This window comes from Diadema setosum, chromosome 15 (genome assembly GCF_964275005.1).
Source record: "Diadema setosum chromosome 15, eeDiaSeto1, whole genome shotgun sequence".
Classification (NCBI taxonomy): domain Eukaryota; kingdom Metazoa; phylum Echinodermata; class Echinoidea; order Diadematoida; family Diadematidae; genus Diadema; species Diadema setosum.
The window spans coordinates 6,171,717-6,187,924 of record NC_092699.1 but is presented as its reverse complement, the minus strand read 5'-3'; the positions used below and the strand labels follow the sequence as shown (position 1 = coordinate 6,187,924).

Below are 16,208 nucleotides of genomic sequence, written 5' to 3'. Positions count from 1 at the left end.
CCTAAACCTCCAGTTTTAAACCATGTAGCCATCATATAGAAAGCTTTTGATGGAAAGAAATCATACTTCATCAATTATTTCCACATTTTGCCATGGGTCAGCCATGTAGCAGCCGTGTAAGAAATTTAAAGAAGAGTTAAGGTATGCAATGTGTGCAGTCAAATGGTGGATAAAAAGAAATGAAACATGTACGTGTACTTGTGCTCGCTCTATTATGTTAACCCTTTGCCTCATTTGGTAGAAGCAGTGCATCCTAGTGCTGTAGGATTCAGTGGGTCACAAGGATTTTTTTCTCTCTCTTTATAAACTGGTTCAGATATAAAACACCACCTGCCTGCCAAGGGTCTATGATGAGTGTGTGCAACTGAAATAATTAAATAGATAAATAAGTAAATAAATGAATAAATAAATGAATGAATAAATACATGAATAAATAAATAAGTAAGTAGGTAAATAAATAAGTAAATAATAAATAACAAATACAATCGATAAGGGATTAGGGAAACCAAAGAACAAAGAAAGAGAGAAAGGAAAAAGCAAAGGGATAAACTATTATTCACTCAATGATTGTAGCTCACAATTTGTACCGAAGACCACCAGAACCTGGTTTAAGTTCGGTGCAAAGACACTCTTGGTGCATTGTTTTACTCACTTTAGCTCGCTGTATTGGACACTGATTCCCCCTTTTTTTCGTATCTTACCCATTATTACGCCATCGTATATTTGTGGGATGGGAAATATTATGTATTTTTTTACCCTTTCGGTATCTTGCCAGGGAGTGATGGGTGAAATATGTTACAGTTAAGATAGTTGAAGCAAAGCTGCACCGAGGGGAGATGGGTCGCTTTATACTGCATAAGCTGTTATTTTTGCATACAGATATTTTTGTGAATGGGGAGGTCCCGGACAACGGATGTTGTTTTCGTGAATAGACACCGAGGCTCTGGTGTTAGTAGTGAATCGTAATGGACACAGATGGTGTACACTGAGACAATACAATCTGTTGCCGAGTGTTTCCAAAATTTTGATTTTGCCATTTGTTGTGATGGAGTAATATCAATGATTTCTTTTTAACTGTGTATTCTACCAAATGTTGGTTGTTCCATGACCGACATGTTAAAAGTTAATTAACTTTGCCGTGGTAAAACATTTCATTATCCCTGTAGGTAAATTCAGGGGAAGCAAATGCTAGCCATGTGAGCGCTACGTTTAACTGAGTTGCTCATATGAATTTTCATACAAAGTGCTTCAGTTTTAATAGGTGAAGACACTGGCTAATTGTGCACATAGCCAATGGTAGATGTGAAATTTGCTTCTGAGTTTTATTTATTTTTTCTTCTGCAGTATGTGTGCTTCTGTTATTTCAGCCAAAAATAGTTTCTGTGATCATTTTTTTTTCCTGTAAGCTGGATTTGGAATCTTGAATGTATAAGGTGAGTGTGGCAAGATTTGCTAGAGTTGAATTTGGACATTCATCATGCTTCCGCTCATACGAGTTTTCGAGGCTCATATACAAGGTAGTATCCTTTAGAATTTCAGCCGAACCTCTTCACCTGCAGCCAGTACTAGAAGTAGAAATCATAGTAATAGTCGGGAACAAAGTGATCTCCAAATTATATTATTTTCTTCTACCTAGGTATCTTCCAGTAATGCTTTCTGTCAAGTGCTACGTCACACCCTGTTTAGTTTGACTTTGATAAGACACAGAAAACGCACCGATGATAATAAAGAATGGTTGAAGTTTCATGAAATTGTATGTAAAATAAGAAATGTATGGCATTGCATAGTTTTGTGTCTCACCAGACATTACTGGTAACGATCACTAACGTATATTTTATGCAAATTAAATGAGGTTGCAATTACTTGCCCACACGAGTCTTCAGTTCGCTTTTGCACACAGATCTTCATTGGTGACCCTGTGCTGCATTAATTCAAAGTCAAGAAGAAGAAATTGTGTGTTTTGCATCAAATTGTTGTAGAGCTGAAAGATAGGCAGTTGTAGTTTCTGATCATTGTCATAAAAGCAAGATTTTGTAACACTTTACAGACACACAAGTTGGAGGGTCTGTAGACGATGGCATTTTCACTTTGACCAATCTGAAACTGAAATCATCATTCTTTTAAATCATGCCTAGGCTTCAACCGAATGTCTTTTTGATATTCTGGTTATTATATGATTATGGAGCTTTTAAAAATTAATTCTTTTTGACGTTTCCTGTCTTGTCAAGGTCAATCTGATAACAGGAGTGGCGTGTTGCTTGAAGGAAACAAAAATAAACCTTCATAATAGTACATCTGTGCATATTTCACATTTAGGTTATTCCTCGTGATCAGTAGATCAGTCATATCAATTTATTGTATGTTTTGGGAACACTTCTTTCAACAAGTTGTGGATGGCTTTTGGTGTTACTGGCTATTGGAAAATTCTACCTCTGTAACATTTTTCCTCCTGTAACGTAAAGAATTCATTCATTGACGCACAAGGTAACCAACACCCGCCTCTGGTATGTAGGACCTACACCGCGGAGGAGTATCTAGGAGCGTGTCACGATATAGCAACGGTTGTAATGCCACAAAATGAGCTCTAGATTTCTATATCTTGCCTCCAAACTTTGTTTTATCACCACCATGATGATGATGATGATCTTTTTTTTTTTCATCTTTAGCGTGTATCTATCACCATTACTATGGTGATTGGCCCCATCGTAAAGACATATATTCACTTTTTTTTTTTAACTTTCTGAACCTTAGAGGCACCTAGAAAAAGTCCTAGAAAGAACTTCATAACGTTATAAGTCTGTGCATGTAGAGTATTTTGATTTTACCAGGTATGTTATTATCAGTACGTGTCGTTAACTCTGCGGAGAAGCTACATACGAAGTACTCGAATTGTATTATGTACTTTTATGGTTCGCTTGCCTATGAGAGAATTAAGTATACTGTTGATGTGTGCTGTTTTTATATGACTTTTATATTGTTCAGGACTAGTGGAGTATATATTCTGCGAGGTTGGCGTGGAGCGCCGATCACAAAGTCATTTGTACATACAGTGTAGTGTGGGTATTTCTAGCCATTGTAGTGTCTTCTATCAATTAATGTAGGAAATATTTATGTTTGCATAAAATTATGGAAGGATGAGTACCTGTAGATTATCTAGATCACCCTTCTCCTCCTTCTTAATGGTAATTCGAGTTATTTTCATTTAATTTCAAATGCAGCTGGACGGAGCGTGTAAAAAGTTTTCCCCCTGAACCATTGTACCTCGTAGAAAAAGCAAAGAACCTTTCTGGTCAAACTGTTCTTTCATTGAAATGAATAAAACATCAATATCATAGCGTAGGTATCTCAATCGATATATTTCTTTCACTCTAATGTCTAGCGTTTGAAATAATAATCATGCCAAGAGGAGTTAATGTTGGGTAGTGAGACGAAGTCAACGCGAGGCTTGTTATATTGCATTAGCAACGTTTACTCATCCACGTAATTTACTTCAGATATGAGCTTCAAAATCATTACTTTTTCCCTCCAAGTGGGAACAGTAGTAACTGTCTAAAAAGTGTAAGAGCAACAGAAGTTTATACGCTTTCTGTTTACGTTATACTCGGTTTCACAACATATTATGCAAAAGTGAGCAACAGTGTGTCGAATTTACCCACGATCATGTCTCGAGATTTTTTTTTTTTTTTTTCAGGGAAAATCTGAGATCCAAACTTTGGACTTTTGTGATGGGTGGGTAGTTACCCCATCTGCAATGCTCATGCGACATGTGTTGCTTTCATATAACGCGCATGTTGTAGTAATGGGACATTATTATTCTTAACATCCAAAATTGCAATCAGCAAGTTCGACATAATAACATGGAGGGACGGAAAGAATGGCCATCCTTGATCCGCTGTCATACTATACCAGACTACGTGACAAATATCATTGTGCTTTGTCGTGGAGCTATACTCTGTAATCATTGCCAATTATTAGCGATGTTTACTTTTGTATAAGATATGGGTTTTATAGATGCATTCTTTTCCGAAGCGGCATGATCATAATAATTAGAAAAGTGTTCAAAGTGCGCTGCTGTAGTTCTGGGTTTAAATAAATAAATAAATAAATAAATAAATAAATAAATAGATAAATAAATAAATAAATAAATAAATAAATAAATAAATAAATAAATAAATAAATAAATAAATAAATAAATAAATAAATCAATCAATCAATGAATAAATGAATGAATAAATAAATAAATAAATAAATAAATAAGTAAATAAATAAATAAATAAATACATAAAGAAAGAAAGAAAGAAAGAAAGAAATAAAGTAGTAGGTTCTAATCAATTTTAAGATCGGTCTTCGTTACCCTTTTCCCCCAATTTGCTACCACACATTTCATCCCATAATCTCATTTAATGTATAATCACTTGTTATAAGTTTTGCTCAAAATGTATATGGACGAGTTTAATAGTCAGTATGATGCCCGCTCAATATGATTCTCATTTTCAAGGGGGGGGGGGGGGCATTGAGAAGCGTCCAGTAGGCCTATATAGAGGATTAAAAGCAACTGCACAAAACAATGTCGGCAGCACACGTTTTTTTTTTTTATATGATTTTTATCACCGCACCACTCGCTTGGAGCACTGACGACTGACCGGTTAATAACTAAGGACGAAGCAAAATAAGATAAGGACATATTATAAGACATGAAAACCGAAGAAACACTCACATTTGCTGCAGTCGAAATGATGTCAAGACATACGAGGCAAACGTTGACTATTGACCTATGTAATTCAGAGAGAACAAAACTGTGCTGTTCGTTGTTTGTTGTGATCATATCTCCCCGCAGAATGGACTATTTCACCTTCGTTTTATATCAACATGTAATACTTAATTCTTGGTCATGTTGTACAATTTTTCAGAGTATGTAGCAAAGTGTACAGACGATATTAACGACTATGTACTATATCTGAGAAACCTGTAGTAATTGATACGTAACATGTTATACTTATGATTGTGTTGCAAACACAAATACAAAAAAAAAAAATATGAAAAGAAATAGGATGATTATATTTATTGAAAATGACATGATGCAACTCTTCTCGATCGGAGAGGGCTGTGGAGTGAGAGTGAGAAATAAAAGAACAGATCATTCAGTGAAATTTAAGCTTCATTTCATGGCTCATTTGTTCATAAAATGTGTTTCGGGTCTTGTATAGGATGGTTGTTTGCATGCGAGCATGCCAATTGGTGATTCGATGTTCTTCTTTTTACTTAATACTAATAGGGCGTGTTTTCGTATGAATGTCTGTCTCTTCCAAAAGGTGCTAAATCCACTTTTGTTGGTAAGGAGAAAAACCTGAGTTTATATTACACGTGCTACCAAGTGTTTTCATACAATGACTGTATGTCCTAAGATGTAGGATTTGCAATTTAGTAAAATTGTCATCCATTTTTATTTCAAGTGCATTCAAATTCACATGTTTGGAGCTGTGGAGTGACTTTTTTCAAACGATTTCATATTAAGTGCTCACAAATTCGTTTTTAGGCACCCAAATCAATGGTCACAAAGTTAATATTCGGATGTAAGCATTCAACTTCGTGTTTGGACATGAATTTCCGAATTTGCGCAATTAATTTGAATTAGTGGGATGGGCTGGCTAAACACTTCAAAGCACTTTCAATTTCGTCTTTGAGTGATTGATTTTCACTACTGATCTTTCAATTTCGCTGTACTCACCCTTCATAAACAAAATTGATTTCGTCTATTTAATCAGTGAACATGACTTTCACTTTCTGTGTTTAATTTTATGATCATAATCATCGTTTTGCTTTTAATCTGAACATTTTTGCTTCGCTCAATGTTGTGAGCTTCAATATAAATCCTTTACATCATGACCATCACTTCGTTTTTATGCCTCCGTCACGAAGGCATTACGTTCTCGGGTTGTCCGTCTGTCCGTCTGTCCGTCCTTCCGTCCGTAATCAATTTTGTGGACAGCGTAACTAAAAAAAAAAGTTCTAGGTATCCTAATGAAACTTGGCGTGTATATGTATGAGTGGGCGAAGTTGTGCCTACCAACTTTGGGTGCACATGCTGAAGGCTAAAGGTCGAAAGGTCAAGATCATTGCTCAAAATGTCACTATTTCCCCCATATCTATGCAAAGCCTGAAGGTATTTTCTCGAAACTTGATGTATACAAGTACTACATGTACCAAATAAAGATTCTCCAAAGTGAGTTTCGGGTCAGGAGGTGAAAGGTCAAAGGTCAAGTGAAAGTGTAAAAACATACTTTTTTCACCATGTATCTCGCAAATGATTCCAGTTATTTTCATGGAACTTTAATAATACTTATGCATGTATACAGACTGGCAATGATTATCTTGGGAATTTGGAGGTCATGAGTCAAAGGTCAAGGTACACTCCTGAAAATTTTACTATTTCCCTCAAATTTATGAAATGCGTCCAGCATTTTTGTTGAAGCTTGATATGTGACCCTGCACCACAAAACAAACAAAAAGTCGCCAGATATGAACTTTTAGTTAAGGGTAGATCCTGAAAGAGCAGACTCTAAGCTTTAAAATGATGTATAACTCAATTTAAATGGACTCCCTTAACCTACCTAAATACTGGGAAGAAAATACACACTCTGGCAAAGTGTGAACCGAGAAAAGAGGCTCTGAAGCGTATCCGGGCAATTACCCCCAAAGGGCAATTACCCCCCGGCTAAATACTGGTTAGTGGTATTAGCTTAGAGTAAAGATTAGGGTTAGGGTTAGGATTAGGGTTAGGGTTAGGGTTATGGTTAGGGTTAGGAGTTTGAGTTTAAATAGGGATAGGATTAGGTTCAGGATTAGGATTAGGATTAGGATTAGGGCCAGGGGAAGGGTGCGGGGTAATTGCCCTGGGGGTAATTGCCCTAGACCCTTCTTTCAGAAAATATGAAAAACCTCAAGATTGATTTGGTTGAACCATTACACTTTTTTTTGAGTCCTCACTTAAAATCAAGGGGTTCAACTTTTTGTTTGTTTTGTGGCGCACGGTCACATAATTATAAACATGTATTACGCAATAAAGATTCTGTGGGAAGTTTCTTGTCAAGGGTCAAGTGAAAATGCTAAATTTTACTTCTTCCTCCATATCTCGAAAGTGTCTCAAGGTTATCATCTTGAAACTCAGTACATATCTATGCATCTTCTACCCCACGGTGATTCTCTAGGGAAGTTTAGGGTCATGGGGTCAAAGGTCAAAGGCCAGGTTAAAATGCTATTATTTTACAATTTAATACTGAAATTACACGTTTTTCTCCATACCCTGAAAAAAAGTTCAATGCATAAACCTATAAAAGGGTCAATAGTCAAGTAAAAATCCTCTAATCCCCAAATACCTGCTTTCGTAGACAATAATTATAGCCGTTCATTCAATTAAATCTAGTTTAAGGAAAGTGAACTTTCAACACATTTGCGATAAACCTGTCATTTTATTATTTTACCAGTTAAGTTAAACTGTCAGCACACATTGTCAAGAGGTACTGGAGACCTATCAGGAGAACCATGCATTATGGCAGATGCATACCAGTCGCCATTAGATAGTGACATTTCTAGTTGTGATCTTTCACTTACATCTTTTTGCCAAATTTTAATCATGATCACCAAATTGTGTTTACAATTTTCATTTTCCATCTTTATTTTCATTATGATCAGCATATTGTTTTCGTGATCTTCATTTTACATATCTATTCTCCGTTATGTGTGATTCACGTATGGATATTGTTAACTTCGAATTTAAAATACAAGGGAAGTAATGTACTTTTTCAATGCAATTTTTAATGGACTCCTTACAGATTCAATTCTAATACTGCTATTGTGAACTTGTTTGCTTATATGAGAAATTGAATATTCAGAATAAGCTAACAAGTTGAGACGAAGTTGAATAATCATTGCCAAAAATATATGCGCATTCAATGAACGATTTTTTAAAATTTTATATATTATATACAATATGACACAGGCTTCAGATGGCAATTATCTTACATGTCCTAAATTTACTTATCCCTGTCTAGTATAAATTCAGTGGGGAAAAATACTTGCAATACGTAATTTTCAAATATGATTTGATAATATGTGGCTAAGTCTTCACATTTTGATCTCTGTATAACTTGGTGCTCTGGATAAATCACCTGTATTAATACTTGTGTGTGTGTGTGTGTGTGTGTGTGTGTGTGCATTCGATGACAAGCAAGGCTTCTAATTTTGGCGTAGTGGCGTAAATACAACTTTTATATTTGATGTCGTTGTTTGAGTTACAAAAAAAATGAGAAATGTTATGGGGAAAATATAAATCAATCCGTTCATACACATACACACACAACACACACACAACACACACACACACACACACACACACAATGTGACAACGCACTCTCAAGGGGAAGGTATGATTCGTATTGTACTTCAAAGTTACGAACCACAGTTCCCATGAAGGATAAGGAAAGGCAGTTGTGTCTCTTCTTCATTCCGATCATACGACGAAACGCAGAATTGAGAAAAGTCACAAATTCAATGAACCACTCTTGTACAGTGTCCTTATGCTCCATTCAAATACAGAGTCAGAAAAAAGGACATGAGACATGGTAACGGTATACGGTGACATTTTTATTCATTTCATGGAGATATCAATTATTTTCTTTAAATGGAACTCAATTATTTAACAGCCATTGACGTTTTTATTTGGGAACATGGTCCCACCCAACTTCACGTGCAGAGTCAAACAAGCTTGCACAATTGTAGTAATCTGTTATTTAGGTACAGACGCATTTCTCTATTACGCACATAAGTATAATTCCATACGTATTTTTGTCTCTCTTTTGAGATGAAAATGTATTGACAAATAGTAATAAATAGCTAACATTTAGAACATATTCTTCTTTCTTTCTTTTTTTTTTTTGACGGGAGAGGCGGAGGGAGGGAGATGGCTCCGTCACTTTAGCGTTTGCTGTCATCTCTTGATTTATGGAAGCAGGTAGATGTTAAAACAAGTAGCTTTAAGCAAGTCGGTGCGTCTCTTTCGGTACTCTGTTTAGAAAGTATAATCAGTTTGCATTTACACAATTTACAAATCCAATAAGCGAAGCAATAATCGAGCGCCAGTTTAAACCTCTTCATCTTCTTCCTCCTCGTCGAATTCCCCTTCTTCCTCGGCGGTGGCGTCCTGGTACTGCTGGTACTCGGACACCAAATCGTTCATGTTGCTCTCAGCCTCAGTGAACTCCATCTCGTCCATGCCCTCGCCAGTGTACCAGTGGAGGAAAGCTTTCCGCCGGAACATGGAGGTGAACTGCTCCGAGACTCGCTTGAAGAGTTCCTGGATGGCGGTGCTGTTGCCGATGAAGGTGGCTGACATCTTGAGACCACGTGGTGGGATGTCACAGACCGCAGTCTTGACGTTGTTGGGGATCCACTCGACGAAGTAGCTGCTATTTTTGTTCTGGACGTTGAGCATCTGCTCATCGACTTCCTTCATGGACATACGACCACGGAACATAGCGGCTACGGTGAGGTAGCGGCCATGACGGGGATCACAGGCTGCCATCATGTTCTTAGCGTCGAACATCTGCGCTGTTAGCTCTGGAACGGTGAGGGCGCGGTACTGTTGGCTACCACGGCTGGTTAGAGGAGTGAAGCCTGGGATGAAGAAATGGAGACGGGGGAAGGGAACCATGTTGACTGCCAGCTTGCGGAGATCTGCGTTGAGCTGTCCAGGGAACCGGAGGCAGGTGGTAACACCACTCATGGTAGCAGACACCAGATGATTCAAGTCACCGTAGGTTGGTGTGGTGAGCTTGAGGGTCCTGAAGCAGATGTCGTAGAGGGCTTCGTTGTCAATACAAAATGTCTCGTCAGTGTTCTCGACCAACTGATGCACTGACAACGTGGCATTGTAAGGTTCCACCACAGTGTCCGAAACCTTTGGAGACGGCACCACGCTGTACGCGGTCATCATGCGATCTGGGTATTCCTCTCGGACTTTGCTGATCAGGAGTGTGCCCATACCGGAACCAGTACCACCTCCAAGAGAATGAGTTAGCTGGAAACCCTGTGAAAGCAGCAAGATGAAAGTCAGTATTATACCTAACCTCATGACAGATTCATCTTCATGAATAGTGAAGGCGACTTCAATTACGTCTATACTTTTTTTTCCGTTACTGCCATTCTTGAAGTGATGAATATGACCTATAGCCTATGCAAACGATTATAAGATAGCCATATAGTGCATGCATGACAATGAGAACAGCCCATTGTGACAGTGAAACCTACCAATTGACAGGAATTGAATATATCACACTTTTATGGACAATGGAGATGCATTACATGTTCAAAATCTGGGATTTTCATTATCACTTTGGAAGCTGTCACGCAGTTCTCCTCGCTTACTTATTTCCTTATAGAGCCTGGTCGAGTCTGACCAAATTACAGCAGAAATCATCACCTGAAGGCAGTCGCAGCTTTCTGATTCCTTCCTGACGACATCGAGCACGGCGTCGACCAGTTCGGCTCCCTCCGTGTAGTGTCCCTTGGCAAAGTTGTTCCCGGCTCCGCTCTGGCCGAAGACGAAGTTGTCCGGTCTGAAGATCTGACCGAAGGGCCCCGATCGGACCGAGTCCATGGTGCCGGGCTCGAGGTCGACGAGCACCGCCCTTGGGACGTACTTGCCTCCAGTGGCCTCATTGTAGTAGACGTTGATACGTTCTAGCTGAAGGTCGGAATCGCCATGGTAGGTTCCGGTCGGATCGATGCCATGCTCGTCACAGATCACCTCCCAGAACTGGTAGGATAAGAAGAACTCCAGTATTTAGATAGAACAGAACTGAAACACAAGTTGATACCGGGCTTCATCAATATTAGTGCTAAGTAGAAAAGTGGACTCCGATCTTTGTTCCTTGAAAGAGAGAGAGAGAAACAAATGATTGTACTAAGTAGATTGATCGAGGGAACATCTCAATGGCGCAGTTTTTACCGTGCACTAATGTCCAGTTTTCTACAAAATTTAGTTCAAACGGTTGCCATATCTCGTGTATCTATTTTCCCCATCATGGTTTGATTTTTTTTGGTACATTTTAAACAAACACTATGGGGAAGACTTTCTCTCGCCTGTCGAAATCTCCCTCACCCCCCATGTCTAAAATTCTTGCTTGAAAGGAAGCATCTCTGCGTTTAAGATAACTATGTAGTTTATGAGTACAAAGATACAGAAGTAAACAGCACATGTTGCAATGAAAAACAATCCTACAAAACGTTATTGAACGCAAATGTTCAAATTAATTTCACTTTGATAATTATCAGCCATAATGTCGTAGACGGAAGTCCGATAAAGTATTATTGTCCGCTACTCACATCTCTTTGACAGAATAGTAAAAAAACACACCATATTTTCTTGTTATTAGTGAATACGCATTTCTGTATAACTCCTCCTTTAAAGAAGATAATAATAATGGTTTTCTTTATCTAGGGTAGCTTCTTCCCTGTTGGCACTGCTCCACCAGAGGACCCTGCCACTTTGCCGTTACCCTTTTAGAGAGTTTGTGATAGTGTTAAGGAATATCACAAACTTAATTTGTGCGTAGAAGGGCGCTTCCACGTGGACCTGTCTGGTATAGGAGTTCTATCATTATTTTGTCGATGTTTGTTCTCCTCCCCCACCCTCATCTACACACTGGTCCTTGGGAGACAAAAATCATGATGGTGATCGAACTTACATAATCGTCTCCTGTTGATACAGTAATCTTGAAGATTAACCTTTAAAGGTAGCCTAACCCTTCACCATTATTGATTGTTGTTATTACCTGAATATCGATTGCCCCCTCTCTACTCCTCAATCTTCTCTCCTGCCCCCTCCCATGTCGTTCATGTAATTCTATGTTAATACGGGGTGTTATCGAGTGACCTTGGACAAAAAATGATGGTTACAGTCACGACAGTTCCGCATCGCAAAGGTTCGTTAATCCGACAAAAGGCGTTCGTTTTTTCTAAGATTCTTCAATCCCAAAATGACACATTAATTATCGTTATATCTCCGGAGGTTCGATGGGAAGCACCTTTATTTCTCTTTTCTAAATTTGAGGATTATCAAATGTTATTTCACTTTGGGACATCACTATCACATTTCCTTTTATGCTACCGGTATAAAAACAAACAAACTTGTAAATCGTCAGTCATGCTCATTTGTTTGTTTATGAGTTTCATTTTCCATCTGAAAAGATGATTGAATGGCCCTTATATAGCTGTACCAGTTGGTTTTCCATGGGGTTCAGTTGAACGCGAGGCAGAGCGCTTCACCAGGTTAGAAATACGCCCTGTTCTTTGAATGACGGGGGATCTTTTGCATGCATGAATTGTGAATCTTTCTCGCACGCGGGACCTCCAGGGGATGGTATTACGCACAGCATTCCTCAGATTTGGACTCGGCAATCGAACTCGGGTCATGTATACTGGGACCGATTGAGACAAATCATCTTCCTGAGCAGGCCTGGGAGCTGAGACACCTCCCTGTCAAAGTAATGTCTGGATTATTAAAAGCGGAACACCGGTGAACTTGGCCCCGACCTGGCACTCATGACACGCCCCGCATTGATTTTAAACACTAAATACTTAAAGGGGATGGCTAGTAACTGATCAGTGGGAATCAGTGGGAATGCTGGGGTATGATTGTTCCAATCCTTGTGGGATTCATTTAGAGTACATTAAATCTATTGTGTGAAAATTATTTACTTCAGAATGGTCCTATATTCAAGTAATGTGCAGTTTAATGTTTCCAGGTTAGCATGCCTGTACAGTGACGGGGTGACCATTAACGACCCGTTGACAATCATCCCCCAGCATTCCCACTGATTTCCACTGATCAGTTGCTAGCCATCCCCTTTAAAAATCGACAAGTCCACGACCCCGTTGCTAGAAACTCGACTTTCTGTAGCAACGGGACCCAGATGTTCCTCAATGGCGCCCACTAATCTCTGTGTATAGGGGCTGTACCTATCCATAGAGATCAGTGGTGGCGCATCACCTCGTGCACTTACGGATAGCTCCCCAATGGATAGGCGGGGGGGGGGGGGGATGGGCTTAACAGGAAGTATGCAAAGCATATACGCTTTTTCTTATGTTGAGTTATACTACATGTATCCCGGCCAACAGTTTATGTCTACAAGAATACATGAATATATATAATATATATTTGGTTAGATGAGCCATAAATATCTTATAAATGTTCTGCCATATATATATATATATATATATATATATATATATATATGTATATGAAGAGTTTGTTTGCAAAAACCGATAAGTCCATTTTTGAAGATTTTGAGTTACGGTCTCTGTCATAATGTACAAAATAATACCTTTTAAATGATGTATTGGTCAATACATATAAAGGTACATTTTTGAATTTATGGTCAAAAGAAGCAAAAAAAATCTTATTATTTTCTTTATTTTTCTTGACCTTTAATCGCAAATATCTCCATTTCGCAAATATGGACATATCGGTTTTTGCAAACAAACTCTTCATATATATATAGATATATATATATATATATACCTTGCAGAATCTGGTTTTGGATACTCTTTTGCTGGTAGATCCAAATGATCTGCAAGCTGCATATGACATTGCAGATATAATTATATATATTGCAGATCAATTGGATCTACCAGCAAAAGAGTATCTAAAACAAGACTCTGTAAATGATCATTATCATCTGTCCATCATTGCTCAATTACTTATTTGCTTAACACAAAACATGGAATTGCACCTTCCCCTAAACTGAGCATAATTGTAATGGTTCCATACAATGTTTTTGTTTTTTTTTTTAATTAGAAAGTAAATGGAAAGGTTACTACTCTGCTTAACAATGGCAGTATGATATGACTTTATGACTTGTCTTCACAGTTCTGCCATGCACTTTAACTAATGGGAATCACCACATATTGGAAGCAACGTGAGCTACCCTTACAAACCACATTAACGTCATTTGGCGCCCCTACCCATCATTATTCTGATTTGCACTATAATTTGAATTGAAATGCTTTTCCTAATTTAAGAAAAGAGATAAAGTTTCAAATAACAAATTTATTCTTATAATTTGTGAGGTTGGTGCAACGATTTATATTCTAAAATGTCAAACATTCAGAAAAATCTATGTTCGGACATCACTACAAGAGGGCAAGCACATTACCTTGGCTCCAATCTGGTTACCACACTGACCAGCCTGAATATGGACGATTTCCCTCATTTTTCTTTTGCTGTCGATGTTTCGCTCTATCGCAAGAAGGAAACAAGTACAAAGGCGAAGTCTCTTCCTTTCGTGCAGACTAGCACAGCCTCTCCAGCACTGGTGCAAGACGGAACTAAACTCAAACTGGCAAGTTGCAATACAAACCGCCTCCTAAATCCCAACCGTCATCCTATGTAATGTCCTGTCTATGACATGTCGTCATCAGGGATTCTCTCAAAAGTTCCACCTGCTAAGTTGGCTCGACGTGTTTATCTCTGAACTCTGTGGACTAAATAAGTATCCACTGAAAAGTTACATCGGTTTGTCTAATCCGTAAAGATGACAATGGCTTATCAGTACAAGTCCCTCTTGTTCAGAATCGGAATTGGGTTACCACGTATTGTGACGTGGGATAATAGAATATGTTGCACAAACATTATGCCAGGATGCAAGGGACGCATCTATTTTGTATCTTTTGACACAGTGTGTTTGGAATGTTATGCGAAGACGCCGAAAAGCCGTGATTGTTAAAAGTCATTCTTCATTTTCATACGTGGAAAAAGAATGTGCCACTGACGACTAAAAAGAGGTAAGCGAAGATTTTATTAGACCATCCCTAACCAACTAAATGATGTTATCTTTAAAGTCCTCTTATCTGCGATTTTATGGGAGATTCTCAGGGGTGAATCAAGCTCTAAGTGTGACTGGTCAAACCATGGCAACAAAACGAATATGGTTGCGAAGATGGTTTGTTTGTTACTGTTTTATTTACCTATCCGTCTCCATGATAACCGACGACTTCCCTTTAAGCACTATGTTTTGTCACATATGCCATGATATTACCACATACATTTTATTGTGATATTGCTTGGGCTAATTGTGGTAAAAAAAAAACTAAAGTTAATCCTACGCAGAACACCAGTAGAAGGGCCGTAGTGGTAGCACCTCGCGGGCAACTCCCATGCAACTTGCCCGTAACTGGAACGTGAGTAGAATGTATGTAGCACACGTCCAGCAGGTATCAGACGCACGCGAAACTCGCCCAAATCATTGTCCGCCCGCAGAAAATTATCCTGCGTGCTGGAAATTTTTCTGCGGACGGCAAGGATGTTGGCGAGTTCTGTACTTGCGTCTTTCCATGCCTGCTAGACGCGTGCTACTTACCTGCTCCTTGCATGTAACCCGAGTGACCTGCGTGAGAGCTTCGAAACCGATCCGTTTTCAGTTACGACCGACATACGGAAACTGCGAAGTACCTGCGTTACAGCTGCGAAGTACCTGCGTGGGAGTTGCCTGCCAGGTACTGCCGCTAAGGACCGCAGCGACTCACCACGAACAAGTTTTGAGCATGTTCAAGGTCTTGTCACACCGTCTCTGGGCAAGCTTTGCGGGTTAATTTGCGGGATTTTTTTTTTTTTTTGGCTACCCGGACCTCCCCGCAGTTGGCCCGTACCTAACAGTAGGGACTCCCTAGCACATAATTCGTCCGTAGTTGCCCGGAAGTGCGCACGCAAGTCCTATTTACACGCAGCCAATTTTTGAGCATGACCAAAACTTTTTTTTAAAAGTTTTCCGGGTGAGTTGCGGGGATTGCCCGTAGGGGTCCACGCAGAACAAGCAGTAAAGGCACTAACTCAAACTCAGCATGCAGGCAATTTGCTTGTTTAGCTCGCTCCGATATTCCTTGGCAGTTTCCTCACTGTTCCTTGCCAGTAAAACACCCACCGTATTATGCTCGTAGAATATCCGCAGATGACACGCGCTTCCGGCGCATGGGCATAGATCCACGGGAAACTTATGTACTTCAAGCGGGTCAACTGCCTCTGACTTGCGGCTGCTACGGGCCTCCTACTGGTGGATTGCGTGGACCTGTGAGGGCATTTCCAGCGACTCACCCGGAAATCTTTTGGTCATGCTCAAAGCAGCCTTGGCTGCAGGTAAATCGGACTTGCGTGC

General features: G+C 39.2%; 1 protein-coding gene across 1 annotated transcript; it reads right to left on the bottom strand.

The window, feature by feature from the left end:
- Window positions 1-9,139: 9,139 nt before the first annotated feature.
- Window positions 9,140-14,270, bottom strand: LOC140239256 (tubulin beta chain-like). The gene is made up of 3 exons (XM_072319132.1): window positions 14,214-14,270; window positions 10,478-10,813; window positions 9,140-10,084 (listed from the first exon to the last, which is right to left on the bottom strand). The coding sequence occupies exons 1-3, from the start codon at window positions 14,268-14,270 to the stop codon at window positions 9,140-9,142; spliced, it is 1,338 nt and encodes a 445-aa protein (XP_072175233.1).
- Window positions 14,271-16,208: the final 1,938 nt, after the last annotated feature.

Excerpts from the sequence above, each read along its gene's own strand:
- LOC140239256 (XM_072319132.1), bottom strand. The coding sequence starts at position 14,270 with ATGAGGGAAATCGTCCATATTCAGGCTGGTCAGTGTGGTAACCAGATT. Across the intron at positions 10,814-14,213 it reads GTAACCAGATTGGAGCCAAG|TTCTGGGAGGTGATCTGTGA; the intron begins GTAATGTGCTTG and ends TTATCCTACCAG. Across the intron at positions 10,085-10,477 it reads AAAGCTGCGACTGCCTTCAG|GGTTTCCAGCTAACTCATTC; the intron begins GTGATGATTTCT and ends CTGCTTTCACAG.